The sequence below is a fragment of the Lithobates pipiens genome, unplaced genomic scaffold (assembly GCF_037356315.1).
Source record: "Lithobates pipiens isolate NorthernLeopardFrog02 unplaced genomic scaffold, aLitPip1_a1.2 Scaffold_8, whole genome shotgun sequence".
Taxonomy (NCBI): domain Eukaryota; kingdom Metazoa; phylum Chordata; class Amphibia; order Anura; family Ranidae; genus Lithobates; species Lithobates pipiens.
In genome coordinates, this window is record NW_027507903.1 from 33,452,562 (window position 1) to 33,467,907 (window position 15,346).

General features: G+C 43.3%; 1 protein-coding gene across 1 annotated transcript in view; it reads left to right on the top strand.

Moving 5' to 3' along the window:
* AGBL1 (AGBL carboxypeptidase 1) overlaps positions 1-15,346 on the top strand; it is a 1,055,086-nt gene that overhangs the window by 745,076 nt on the left and 294,664 nt on the right. The window contains exon 22 of the mRNA XM_077473970.1: positions 10,827-10,990. Coding sequence (XP_077330096.1) covers positions 10,827-10,990 — 164 coding nt within the window. The remainder of the gene's footprint in view (positions 1-10,826; positions 10,991-15,346) is intronic.

Sequence of the window (15,346 nt, forward strand, 5' to 3'; positions counted from 1 at the left end):
GATCTACACAAGTGGCTGCATTTGATGGGCACACGTGGCTGCATATTATGGGCACACGTGGCTGCATATGATGGGCACATGTGGCTTCATATGATGGGCACAAGTGGCTGCATTTGATGGGCACAAGTGGCTGCATATGATGGGCAAGTGGCTGCATATGATGGGCAAGTGGCTGCATATGATGGGCACAGTGGCTGAATATGATGGGCACAAGTGGCTGCGCTTTATGGTCACAATAGCTGCAATTGATGGGCATCAGTGGCTGCATATGATGGTAAAGTGGCTGCATATACTGGGCTCAAGTGGCTGCATATGATGGGCACAGTGGCTGCATATGATGGGCACACGTAGCTGCATATGATGGCACAAGTAGCTGCATATGATGGGTGCACGTGACTGCATATGATGGGTGCACAGTTTCATTGGGGGCAGCAGCTTAACATCACCATCCTATCACGTTGTCCATAGCACGGAAAAAAAATGCTTTTGTGATGCAGCCTGCGATGAAATAGTTTGACACCCCTGAGATAAATCCTGTACAATAATAATAATAATACAACGCATGTTCCATTCCGATGTTCCGTTTTACCTTTCAGCTCAATCCAAGATGTCAAAAATACTTTGTGTGCATAGCAGCGGGTAAAACAGTTGTAAACTTGGAGGTCGTTAGGAAAAAAAAAAGCAAACGGAAAAATGATAATTTAATGAGCGGTCTGCAGAGCTCATTGACTTGCCGCGATTCTTGCCTCTGTGCTGCTGATAAATGAGCACATGGTTTCCCCGGGTCTCTCATACACGCTCCACTCCTGGGAGCAACAGGTGCAGAAAACAGCTTTGATATACGAGCTTTGAGAGAACCAAGGAGTTGTTAATGCTTTCTGCAGGCGATCATATATAATTCAGGCAGTCAGTGGCAGCCATCATGAGTGTTGTTATTTTTCGCAATCCAACCTTTCAGATTGAAGTGATAAATATACAGAGTGTGAACAATGGCTGGAAATCAGTTGGCCTAATTGCAGGAGACAGACAGTTTATTAATGCATGAATGCCCACCTGAGGTTCCATCTCTCGAGGGTAAGGGATTCATTTAGTCTACTGTATGCTAGTAAATGCTGATAACATTTACATTGTTGCTGTTTATCTCTCCCCAAGTGTTATCTTCTGCGGGTTTTAACAGTTTTGATGTGTTGCATTTATTGCTCCCAGTATGCTGGCTTCCATTATTCTTGTTCTAATGGGGCAGAAAGTAATTAAAGTAGAGCTCCACCTTTGGAGAAAACTGTCATTGATGCTTTTTTATAATGCTATTCAATACAGTAACAGATAAGTCCCGGTCTATGTATACGGTTGGATATATAGGTGACTGTTCATTTACTAAACGCAAATAGGCTGCTTTCCTCAACTTAGTGAATGTGGTGAAACTTCACTTTGCAAAGACTACCCAATCCTGTGCAAGGAAACTATTTTGGACCGCCCACTGTATATAGACCAAGAAAATCCCCCTAGATGGGACTTTGATAGACCACCAACACATGCAAAGCAACAATAAAATATAGTGTTTATTGATACAAAAAATATTAAAAGAGACGACTGGCATCTGAGCAATATACAATACAGTACAACTAGAACATTACAACAACATTTGTGCTCTTATGGGGGTAGGATACCCCAAACCTGACGCGTTTCCAGTTTTTCTTAAAAAATTTCATCAGGGGTGGAGAGTAAGGTGAGATTCAGTGTAATAACAGCTCTAAAAATGAGAGACATGTCAAAAGGTGAACAACACCCAAAAATAAATACAGTTCATGTCATACCCCGCATGTCCCAGACAGGTCAAACAGCCCCCCCCCCCCCCCTGTGTTAGGTCCTACATACCAAGATGGAGCCAATCCTCAATGAGATATAAACGTATCAGATGCAGATGCAGTTGGACACCAGAACAAGGTCCCTAGTGACTGACGCCCCGGAGACTGATACGCCCCTCAGCAAAGTATGCAGGCTGGTGTGGAAATTAAGTTAAAGATCCACTACCTCTGTTGATAACAAACAATAAATGTATGAAAGTTGGTAAGAGGTTCCAGTATTTAAACAAACAAACATACCCCTTCACCCAAAAAAAAACAGAGTGTAAGGGATATCTGTGTGTGTGGGGGGGGGGGGGGGAGGGAAGGGTATATGGATCTAATCCTCCTCAGCTTGAACAGCATCAGAGCCAAAGCAGACATGAAAACATTTTCAATATAACCAACCCTCCCAAACATGCACTGCAAGTATCAACACAAAAATACACTTACCCCTGAAAATATAGGGGGTTGAATAAAACTACCACCAACATGGATCTGAGCCCCAAATGTGGCCCCAAGGAGGTCCCCCCGTTTATTTGGATCCCTTGTTGGAAAAATCTGCACCGCAATACATCAAATGAGAGCTATAGTCATTTACATCTAACAAACATGGTTCCAAAATCACTTTCTCAAATTTACTTGCCAGGAAGGAGGTCCTGTGAAGCGTCCCGTCATGCCCACTGCATATATATATACAGTAATACATCGGATTGCGCGTAACACGGTTAATGAGCGTTTTCGCAATACGAGCTATTATTTTTTTTAAATCTCGCCTTGATTTGTGAGTGTTGTCTCAGAACACGAGCAGGATTCAAGCCTCTGCGGTGTGCAGTACTGTATTTTGCAAGAGGTCCGGGGGTGCCGGTGTCACTCGGAGCTGTTTGGATGCACTCGAAAATACTCAGTTCCCGAGTGTTTCCAAACCTTTCCGAGTGCATCCGAGCTGTCTCTGAGTATTTCCGAGTCTCTCCGGCGTCCCCCCACCTCTGGCCACATGCAGTACTGCATACCATAGAAGTCAATGTGGAATGAATTATCTTCATTTCCATTGGCTTCTATGGGGAAACTCGTTTTGATAGTGAGTGATTTGGATTACAAGCATTCTCCTGGAACGGATTATGCTCATAATCCAAGGTTCCACTGTACATCATTCCTTTGACTTTATATACTGCAGTTATGGCAGCAGCTGGCTGCCATAACCCCCGAAATTGTATTAAAAAAAAAATGTTTTTTTTTTATACAGTGGGCGATCCTGTAATACATAAAAGTGGCCCCGGAGGTGGATTGGCCACGGGATCAATTTATGGGCATAGGAATAGGTGACCCCCCTGCTACTTCCCAGTAAATTCCTCCACTTACTGGAGCCGTCAGTAGCGGCAGAAACAATCTGATCCCGTGGAGCAATGGGCAGGAAGTCGAGTGAGGCCTTAAAGGGACAATGACAATGACCCCAGATCTTGCGATAAAGAAGCCCTGTCCTGCTTATTTCTATTACAATTCTATTACAAGGGTTTACATTCCTTGTAATAGGAATAAAAGTGATAAACAATAAATGCATTTAAAGGGACAGTGTAAAAATGAAAAATATAAGTGAAATTTAAGAAAAAAAAAAAAAAAAAAAATTGAAAGCACCCCGTCCCTCCGAGCTCATGTGCAGAAGCAAATGCATATGTCAGTCACGCCCACATATGTAAATGGTGTTCAAACCACACATGTGAGGTATTACCACCATCATTAGAGTGACAGCAATAATTCTGGCAGAATAATAATAATGCAAGACCACCTCTGTAAGCCCTTGTACACACGGTCGGAGAATCCGTCGGAATGTGTCCTATCGGACCGTGTCGTCGGATAATCCGACTGTGTGTGGTATGCATTGGACTGATTCCGTCTGAATATCCGTCGGACCCAATTTTCCAACATGTTGGAAATATTTCCCGACCAACTGGGTTGATCGGACCTAATTCGATCATGTGTAGAGAATTTTGATCGGACCAAGTGCCACGCATGCTCAGATCAAATTCCTACATCAAAGCTATTGACTACTAGCCTGAATGTAGTCCCATCGTAACGAAATTACGTCATCACGTTCTGAAAGATCGGATTTTTCGCCAACTTTGTCCGATCGTGTGTATGCAACAGTTTCGGACAAGATCCGAACGGGCAAAATCCGACGGATTTGGTTGTGGAAATCTCCGACCGTGTGTACAGGGGCTAACTCTAAACAGGTAACTTGTAAAAAATGTTTAAAATGTCGTCTATGGAGATTTTTAAGTATCTTGGTCTGTTGTCATTCCACGAGCATGTGTAATTTTGAACCGTTTTTTTGAAGGGCAATTTGCCTTGTAAAGAGAGAAGCCTATTTGCCTATAAGAAAACCACCCCACATCTGAGTTAAAACTGGTTAACACTTTTTCTGTTGTTTTTTTTTGTACATTTTAGGACATACAAAAATTCATAAAAATATATTGAATCAAATTAGTCTGTTCATATCTGTACATTGAGTTGGTAAACATTAGTTATGTGCCATTTTTTTCTGCATTTTTATGTTCTGTGATTCCCAATGTAATGAAAATGAAAATGATTTATTAACAAAATAAAGCATGACAACATGGATGGATGGGTGAGTTTGCTTAAAATATTAAAATTGAATTAAATAGCATTTTCAGTTTGTGGTGCTCAGATACAGGTAAATGATAGTAAACCAAAAAAAAAGAAGAAAAGCCACCCCCCCCCGTCCCCCAGGATGTCATAGTGTGTTAGTATGCACTGCACTATGATCCCTCTAGCGGCGCACCCTCACCAATGACAGGAAATCCTTCTTCACCCGGTCTTCCTTCTGGGTTTGCGAGCTCCAGGCGTTTGAATGGCCGGGAGGGGGCGATGACATCTCTCCTGCGCGGGAGTCACAGCATTCATCGGTGACATTACTGGCTGCTACACGTGTAAATATCTCCTAAATGGTGCACGCTTAGGAGATATTTACTGTACCTACAGGTAAGCCTTATTATAGACTTGCCTGTAGGGACAAAAACAACAAAGGGAGTTTACTCCCACTTTAAAGTTGAATTCCAAGAATTCAGCCACATTGTAAAAAGTACAGCTATACTGTAAGTTAAATCCAACAAGGCGCATTGCCACCTTCTGGACTTCTGTATTATTCACAGCTTACAAGTCCATTGCACTCCCTGAGGAGACGAGGAGAGGAGTGCAAAGAGCAGGTATGCCCACAACCTCTCCTGCCCATTCACAGAAGCCTTTGTATTTTGTGAATGAGTTTACATAATACAAAGGCTTGTGTGATTGGGCAAGTGGAGGGGAGGGGTGAGCAGCTGCAGCAACTCAACACTTTAAGGAGCTGAGATCAGAACATCCAGCGTCAGAGCTCCAGAAGTTTACATCCTGGAGCACAATGAACATGTAAGGTGTAAATGAAAAAGATAAGTCCATGATGCACCTCGTTGGACTTAACTCATAGTATGCATGCAGTAGTTGAATTCCTGGAGATCAGCTTTGAAGCATCATTTTACGACTTTTCATCTAAAACATTGATTAAAAACCACGCTCATTGTTTAATGTCATATTTTGTTTGGTAAAAAGTGTACATTCATTTTCAGTGGTGCCCTAATGGAGCTGCGTCTCAAGTCAAGTGTTCTTTAACCACTTGCCGACCTCTGCCAGCACATATACATCGGCAGAATGGCATATCTGGGCAAAGTAAGGCACCTGTACATTACTTTGAATTTCCTGCCGTGCACGCTGCCGTGGCCTCGATCGCCGCTGGGATACCCGCGATTGTGTCACGGAGCTGAAGAACAGGGAGATGCCGATGTAAAAAGCATCTCCCCGTTCTGCCTAGTGACCTGTCATCGGGAGCAGCGATCAGTTTCCTGTCACTGCTACCCCATCCCCCAGACAGTTACAATCACTGCCCAGGACACACTTAACCCCTCCCCACCCCCTAGTGGTTAACTGCTTCACTGCCAGTGACATTTTTACAGTAATCAATGCAATTTTATAGCATTGATTGCTGTATTATGCCAATGGTCCCAAAAATGTGTCAAAATTGTTCGCAATTATGTCGCAGTTACGTTAAAAAATCGTTGATCGCCGCCATTACTAGTAAAAAAAAAAATTATTAATAAAAATGCCATACAACTATCCCCTATTTTGTAGATGATATAACTTTTGCGCAGACCAATCAATATATGTTTATTGCAATTTTTTAACCAAAAATATGTAGAAGACTACATATCGGCCTAAACTGAGGGAAAAAAAATATATATTTTTTTGGGGGATATTTATTACAGCAAACAGTACAAAATAATGTGTTTTTTTTTTTTAATTATCACTGTTTTTTGTTTATAGTGCAAAAAATAAAAACCGCAGAGGTGATCAAATACCACCAAAAGAAAGCTCTATTTGTGGGAAAAAAAAGGACGTCAATTTTGTTTGGGAGCAACTTTGCACGACCGCGCAATTGTCAGTTAAAACAACGCAGTGCCGAATCGCGAAAAGTGCTCCGGTCAGGAAGGGGGTAAATCCTTCCGGGGCTGAAGTGGTTAATACACACATGTGTTGCGTCGGGGTGCACTGGAAGAAAATAAGTCTACACGTTGTTTTAGCTTATCAACATATTACAAAGGCACGTTGAAGATGGAGGGGCACACATAACACAATGCATGTTGATGTGTCAAAAAAAAAATGTAACGGGGCTATAACTTTTTGAGGGTAACACATTAAGTTATCGTAAGTTATCGTTTCAAATAGGACTGTGAATAAAATACTAATTTCAATTTGAAAAGGACAAATTCACCTTTAATGCCTTCAATAGCTCACCACAGTTTTAATTGCGCAAGACAAAAAGAAGTCGTTTCCGAGTGAATCAGCATTCCAAGCAGACACCGAATCCTTCTATGAAGTACTCAGATCGGGTTTATCTCTTCAATGCCTTCATGCACAGCATTCCCCCATAGGAATGAGAGGGGGTGGCTGTTATTCCAATAAAGAGCTGAATCTGGTCTGTAGTCCTGATGATATGCCTCTTGCTGATGTCATCCCAATCTGGCATACAGTCTACACTTGTTTCCGCACCTGCTCTTCTACACAAGCATGACCTGCTGTTTGATGAAACCTTCAATTAGGTTTGCTTTCATCTCATTGTAATATCAACCTACCCGCAGGAAACCTTTCTGTCTAGCACTTCAATTCAGGATAATTCTGTATTTATACTACAAGGAGTGGTGCTCCAGCTGTGAGATGATTATCAGAAGTGGGTTGGAGGAATCTGTTTAACTATAGATCACTTAAAGGTATAGTAGGGAAAATAAAACAGGGAATCTGCACAGGGAAGGCAGCATACTTTGCATTATCCAAGTAGTTGTAGTGCACCATTTAACCCAACTGGTGTCTGCAATCTGTTGTTTTGGGAACTCTAGCTGATGAAAGGTATAGCTGAAGTATACCCAACCATGTGTGCCATATTCTCAAAGTTCACTTCCTCCCTGGGTTCATTGCTTCCCATGGCTTCCAATAATTTCCCATTTTAGCATCGTTATAGCCTGTACACACGATCGCACATTCCGACAACAAAATCCATGTTTTTTTTTTTTTTCCGAAGGATGTTGGCTCAAACTTGTCTTGCATACACACGGTCACACAAATCTTGTTGGAAATTTCCGATCACCAAGAACGCGGTGACGTACAACACGTACGACGAGCCGAGAAAAATGATGTTCAATAGCCAGTGCGGCTGTTCTGCTTGATTCCGAGCATACGTGGAACTTTGTGCATCGGAATTGTGTACACACGATCGGAATTTCCGACAACTGATTTTTTGGGCGGAAAATTTGAGATCCAGATGTCAAATTTTATGTGACGGAAATTCCAATGGAAAATGTCTGATGGAGCCTACACACGTTTGGAATTTCTGATAACAAGCTCCCATTGAACATTTTCCGTCGGAAAATCCTATTGTGTGTATGGGGCATAAAAGGAAAAACACACACACGGAGAGTTTGAGAAGTGTTGCTTGAATGTCATTAACGCTGTAGGTGCTTTCAGGCTGCTTTACATTTTAATGCCTGTGTGAAAGATCCCTTAACCGCTTGTCGACGAGCTGCTGTACTTTTACTACGTCAGGTCGGCTCTCCTGTGCGAATCGATGTACCTGTACATCAGTCAATCTCACATGATTGCTGGTGCCTGCGCGCCCACTGCAAGCCACGAGAGCGTGCCCACAGGTCTGGCGCACTCAATGGCCGCCTGCAATCATTGCGCACTGACAGGGAACATGTCAGATTTTCTGTTCTCAGTGATCAGGAACAGTGATCTCTGTCATGTCCCAGTAAGCCCACCTCCCCTACAGTTAGAACACACCAAAGGAACACAGTTAACCCCTTGGTTGCCCCTTATGCCGCGTACACACAACCGGGCTTTCTGGCAGAAAAGGTCAGACGGAATCATTTCATCAGATATTCCGATCGTGTGGGGGCTGCATTGGACCTTTTTCTTCAAAAATTCTGATGGACCTAGAAATAGAACATGTTTTAATTCTTTCCGACTGAATCAATTCCTATCGAGAAAACCATTCGTCTGTATGCTATTCCGATGGACCAAATACGCCGCAAGGGCAGCTGGCTATTGAACTTCCTTTTCTAGTCCTGTCGTACGTCACCGACTTTGTTGTGATCCTGTGTGGGCAAGTCCGTTCAGTCGGAACTCCGTAGGAACTCCATCGGAAAGACCGTCAGAGTTTATTCTGATGGAAAGTCAAGTCATGTGTAAGCGACATTAGTGTTAACACCTTCCCTGCCAGTGACATTTATACATTGATCAGTGCATTTTTTTTAGCACTGATCAATGTAATAATGTCACTGGTCCCCAAAAAGTGTCACTTGGGGTCAGATTTGTCTGTCGCCATGTCTCAGACCCACTAAAAATCACAGATCGCTGCCATTACCAGTAAAAATAAATACAAAAATAAAAGTCAATTAATCTATACCCTAGCTTATAGATGCAATAATTTTGCGCAAACCAATCAATATACGTTTATTGCAAAAAAAATTACCAAAAATATGTAGAAGAATACATATTTTTTTTACATTTTTTTGGGCTATGTATTATAGCAAAAAGTAGAAAATATATATTTTTTTTTTTCAAAATTGTCGCTTTTTTTTTGTTTATAGCGCAAAAAATAAAAACCGAAGAGGTGATCAACGACATAAATTTTGTTTGGGTATAACGTCGCACAACCACGCAATTGTCAGTTAAAGCGATGCAGTGCCGTATCACAAACAATGGACTGGTCATTAAGGGGTTAAATCCTTCCTGATTGGCTATGGGACAGGAAGTGAAGGTAAATCTCCCCAATGGCACACAGATGACAACAAAAGGTGTAGAAAAGATGCAGCTGGATAGCCGCACTCCGAATTATTCAACTTTATTTCAAAAATGTAATTAAAATCATAGCATCTAGGCTGGTAAACAGACTAACTGCACAGCCGCTGACATGTTTCACACCGAACACGGTGCACCGTGTTCGGTGTGAAACATGTCAGCGGCTGTGCAGTTAGTCTGTTTACCAGTCTAGATGCTATGATTTTATATACATTTTTGAAATAAAGTTGAATAATTCGGAGTGCGGCTATCCAGCTACATCTTTTCTACTTCAGTTCCTGTTGCAAACAGAGCCAGCACCCTGTGGGATTGTGGAGACAGCTGTTTTGTGAGAAGTCATTACCTTAGAGCGGTAATTCTTTGTATTTATATCAGTCTGGACAACAAAAGGTGACAAGGTTTATAACCCTCCCTTACTCTATCCAAAATTAAAAAATAAAAGTTTTGCCTATACTTCCACTTTAACCTCCTTAGCGGTAATCCTGAGTGTGGCTCGGGGTGAATTTTCACTACCAAAATCGGTAATCCTGAGCCACATCGCAGGATCCAGGCAAAGTTACTTACCTTGTCCCCGGGATCCTGCAATGTCTCCCCGCTGTGTGTGCCAACCGTGTCCTCCGCCTGATCTATCACTGTGCCAGGCTCCGTTCCCTGTGAGCTCTGCGACGCACAGGGACGGAGAACGGCGCCAAATTCAAAAAGTAAAAAACACACGATACATACAGTACACTGTAATCTTGTAAAATTATTTCACATCCCTTTTGTCCCTAGTGGTTTGTTCCGTGCTCTGCATGCAGTTTTATATTATATATACTATTCTTTCTGCCTGGAAACTGGAGAATGTCCATGGCAACCAAAAAGTGTCCCTTTACGTCAAAAGTGGTTTTAGACCAGCTAGAAAACAGCGATAATAAATTAGAACACTTGCAGATTTGAGCAATAGCGATTTGTGGGGGAATTCATCATCAAACACTGAAAGTAACAACAGAGACAACTCTGCAACTGAGCAAATTTCAGTGTTTTTGATTTGATTACACTATTGAATAATTATATTATTATAGTATTATTTGTTATAATTATTTATGGTCATTTATTATATTATCATTTATGACTTTGTGTTTCAAACTTTATCATTCCCGGGATATCTACTAATTTTTACAGATTTAAGTTTGTTATTCCTAAGAATTACAGGCCTACTATATAAAACGACAAATTTCCATGCAAAACAATGTACTACTTTGAGCATCGAAAATCTGAAATAATCCTACCGCCAGGGAGGCTAATCTGCAACGGCTTTATCCGGCTTTATCCGGCCCAGTGTGTCTGTCTACTTTTTGATGTTTTTCACTTTGCAACAAAGTAAAAAGAAAATGTTCAAGCAAACAAGGTAGTTTCCTTTCTACCTTTAGATAAATAGTGCTGTCTCATCATCTTCTATTAAAAGTGGTCTAAATGCAGATGTAGAAGTTATTAATGTTTTCATGGACCTTAATTCAATGAATGTGTGCCAATTCTATTGCCAGTTGTTTATCTTGAAGATTGATGGTGGTCTGTTCATTTCCATATCATCTCCATCCTTTACAGGGCTTACAGGTTGGAACTAAGGAGCTTGAAGAAATGGGAGTGAAATTCTGCCTGGGACTCCTGATACTTCAGTCTAAAGCACTTTACAACAGTTCAGCCAGGCTTCCTCAGTTAGAGGCGCTACTGGAGGCAGAAAACGAGAGCCCTGACAACCCACAGACCAGGTAAGGTCTCCTCCGTTGACTTTTATTGACGGCTTATTCTTATACTTATTTCTTCATGTATTGTATCAATATCATGCACGTTGGAAATATTTTATTTAAAGAAACAAGGAAATAAAAGGATACAAATATGATGTTGTTGATCTGAAGGTTCTTCTTAGTAATCCACATCATTGTCCATATCTTTTGGATCATTTCACTTTAAATGGAGTGCGTCAGTAGACATTGCAGTTCATCACTGCAGTCGGGTTGTTAGTCCATGTGGAGTTCATTATTGGTTCTAAAACAGGTCTGTGAGGTCAATGTTTTCTCTGAGTCTACCTAAGTTGTATCCTGTATTGAGCCCTGATAAAGGCTATGTGTTACTCCTGAAACGTGTTGACTGTTTTTATATGACTTTTTTTTTTGCCAGCAGTTGGACTTTTGTATCTGTTATACTGCTTTCTGTATTTGTATGGATAGAAATGAGCTGCAATTGCTGACTTTTATTTGAAAAGGTTCACTGTCATCTGGAATTTGCCTTCCTAGGGTGCATATAAGTTGTAGATCAATCTTTAACCACTTGGGATCCGCGCTATTGCAAAATGACGGCAATAGCGCGGACCCACATTTCCGGGACTACGTCTATTGACGTAGTCCTGGTTACGAGCGGCCTGCGCGCCCCCTGAGGGGCGCGCGCGGCGCGCTCTGTGATCGGCGAGTCCGTGAGACTCGCCTGATCACCGATCCGTGTAAGGGGTCGATCCCGACCCCTTATCACGTGATCAGCTGTCAGCCAATGACAGCTGATCATGTGATAAAACGGAGCCGGTAATCGGCTAGTATTCCTCCTCGCGCTGACAGCGCGAGGAGAAAAAAAAAAAGCCGATCGCCGGCGGCCGTGTTCGGGACATCAGTCCCGATCACGGCCAGCAATATAAAAGGACACCTGCCCCCTGCCAGTGCCCACCTGCCACCCGCAGTGCCATCCTGAATAAAGTAAGTGCCCCCCTGTCAGTGCCACCCAGCAGTGCCCATAGTGCCCACAGTGCCACCCAGCAGTGCCCACAGTGCCACCCAGCAGTGCCCACAGTGCCACCCACAGTGCCACCCAGCAGTGCCACCCACAGTGCCACCCAAAATCTGCCTCAGGTGCTGCACCCCAGTGCCGCCCATCAGTGCCCAGCAGTGCCGCCCATCAGTGCCCAGCAGTGCCGCCCATCAGTGCCCAGCAGTGCCACCTATCAGAGCCACCTATCAGTGCCACCTATCAGTGCCCATCAGTCCCATCTATCTGTGGTACCTATCAGTGCCCATCCGTGCCACCCATCCGTGCCACTTATCCGTGCCACCCATCCGTGCCATCTTATCTGTGCCCATCTTTGCCCATCAGTGCCGCCTTATCTGTGCCCATCGGTGCCGCCTTATCTGTGCCTATTAGTGCCGCCTTAACTATGCCTATCAGTGCCCACCAGTGCAGCCTATCAGTGCCCACCAATGCAGCCCATCAGTGCCCACCAATGCAGCCCATCAGTGCCCACCAATGCAGCCTATCAGTGCCGCCTAATCAGCGCACTTCAATGAAGGAGAAAAATGACCCGTTTGCAAAATTTTATAACAAACTATTAAAACATGATTTTTTTTTTTTTTTTTTTGCATCTTTTTTTGTTTGTTTAGCAAAAAATAAAACTCCGAGCTGTAACTAAATACCACCAAAAGAAAGCTCTATTTGTGGGAAAAAAATGATAAAAATTTCATTTGGGTACAGTGTTGTATGCCCGCGCAATTGTCACTCAAAGTGCATCAGCGCTGAAAGCTGAAAATTGGTCTGGGACTGAGGGGGGTTTAAGTGCCCAGTAAGCAAGTGGTTAAAAGAGATGTATGGGTTTTTTTTTTTTTACTTACCTAGGTGGATGCAGTTTTGACCCCCCAGTGTCCCCAACACTGAGAACCGATCAATCAAATACCACCGATTGCTCTGTTCTCACAGCTCCCTGAGCAGAGAGCTGGTGTCTATCAGTCACTGCCCTCTGCTCTGCCCCCTCCTCACTCACTGGAGCACAGGGCTGTGGATGGGGTGGGAGCAGCCGGCTCAGCCTGCTCAGCCGGCTCAGCCTCTCAGCGGCTCATGGAAAGGCTGAGCTGGGTGCCGGTCCAGGCATGTGGTGGATCCTGACTTCACAGTGGCGATCTTGCCGGTGCCTGGACCGGCTCTGCAATGCCTGCTGAAAATGAGTCACAGAAGTGCACAACGAACTTTGCTCCTATGACCCACAGGCGAAGTACAGCCAAACAAGCTTTGGCTGTGTTTCTCCTTTGGAGTAAAACTAAAGGCAAAACTTTTTTTTCATTATGGATAGAGTAAGGGAGGGTTTAGTCAGGTTGAATGCCATCTGATTTCCCTCCACTTCCTGTCTCAAAGCCAAAACAGGAAATTAGAGAAAATCTCTCTAAAGTGAGGGAATTCCATAACTAGTGTCCCCATAGAAAGATTACACCTCTATTTCCTGTTCTTGGGACAACCCAACATTTTGGATATTCTTTACTTTAGGTGATAATTTTAAATTAGCAAATATAGAGAGTGAATCTCCCAAACGGGTCCACAGACAGCAATAAAAAACTGATAGGTGTTCTAAACCCTCTCTATTCTGTTCAAAATTTAAGAGTACCACTCCAAGCAAGAAGAGAAGCTGTCTCCCCGTGGTCCTCAGATGTGGAATTGCTGGCACCCCAACTAACTCATCCAGCGGTAAACAGTACTGTAAACTATCTAGGATGCAGCTCTCCTAAGCCAACTCATGTAGATGAGATGCTAGGTGGCCTCAGCATGTGCTACTCCACCAACCACGCCCATGTGACGCATTTCACCCTGCCCACCTGGGCTGGATGTTTTTAAAAAAAAGTTTTGCTGTTAGTTATACTTCAAAAGAGAATTCCACCTTTGCAAAAAATAAAAAAATGTAAAAAAAATTTAAAAATATGTAAAAAGATTAATAATTTATTGTTTCTTTGTTTTTTATTTGCTTTGGAGCATGCAAAACACTGAAGCAGTGATCAGCGGGCCACAGGTCCAGTGGTCTGACTCCTGCACACTCTTCCTCTAGCACAGGTGTCTTGTGCTCTTTTGAGGACTACAGTCACTCTGTCATGGTGGCAGATAGGACTTGTAGTTTATTCATCCACAGATCTCTGTGAATGAATGACGCGGCTCAACCATGCTGAATTCATATATGACTGATGGGGAGAAGAGTCCCCATAATTTGGGAAAACTTGCATGTGTGGGTAAATGCAGACATACAGAAGCATTAAAGCGGAAGTCCGCCGGGAGTCCGCCATTTTTTTTTTTTTATTTAAAGCCAGCAGCTACAAATACTGCAGCTGCTGACTTTTAAAATAAGGACACTTACCTGCCCAGCGCGCCCGCGATGTCGGCACCCGAAGCCGATCTCTCGATCATCTCTCGGGTGCTGCCGCCGCCATCTTAGGTATGGGAATCAGGAAGTGGAGCCTTTCAGCTTAATTTCCCGGTTCCCTACTGCACATGCGCGAGTCACGCTGCGCAATAAGGATGGTCCCCGCTGTCTCTGGGATCCGTGTGTTTCCCAGCAGGCAGCGGGGGACCTTCGGAAAGGGGCGTGGATTCTGCGGAAAGGGGTGTACCTTCTGCAGAATCTACGCCAGAAGTGGATGCAGATACCTGTACTGTACAGGTATCTGCACCCCCTCCCCCCTGAAAGGTGCCAATTGTGGTGCCGGAGGGGGGTAGGGTTCCAATGAGCGGAAGGTCCACTTTAGGGTGGACCTCCGCTTTAATGTTTATATGAGCACAGGCAGGGCTGCTATTAGAAATCGTGGGACCCCATACAGCCTACCTGACAGCGCCAGGACCTGCATGGCCTACCTGACAGTTCTGGCCTGTCCTGGAAGATTGATATAGAACGGGAGTCACCAAACTTTCTAAACAAAGGGCCACTTTTTTACAGGGTTTACAACCACTTTAAATCTTACTCGAGAACAAGTAAAAAATGGCACCCCTGCTATGTTTGTATCCTAACTGTTTTTCTTTAACGCAAATGGAAATACCTTCCTTCCATTCATTGAGAAAGCCCACAGAATAGCCTGCGGGCATGATCCTGAGCCTTTCTAAGTAGTCATGGTAACTATCATTTTGAGATTTACTTTTTTCTGATTATCATTCCCCCAAAATACTGTGTGATCTTCCACAAGTACATTGAGCGGTATTGAAATACAATTTTAAAAAGATAAAAGAGTGAAAAAAAAAGAAGCTGATTGTTATTCACAATGGCTGCAGTCTACTGGCACTGTGTTCTATTATATCTCGCAATTAGAGAAGTGATATGTCCAATCTGCCACATTGGG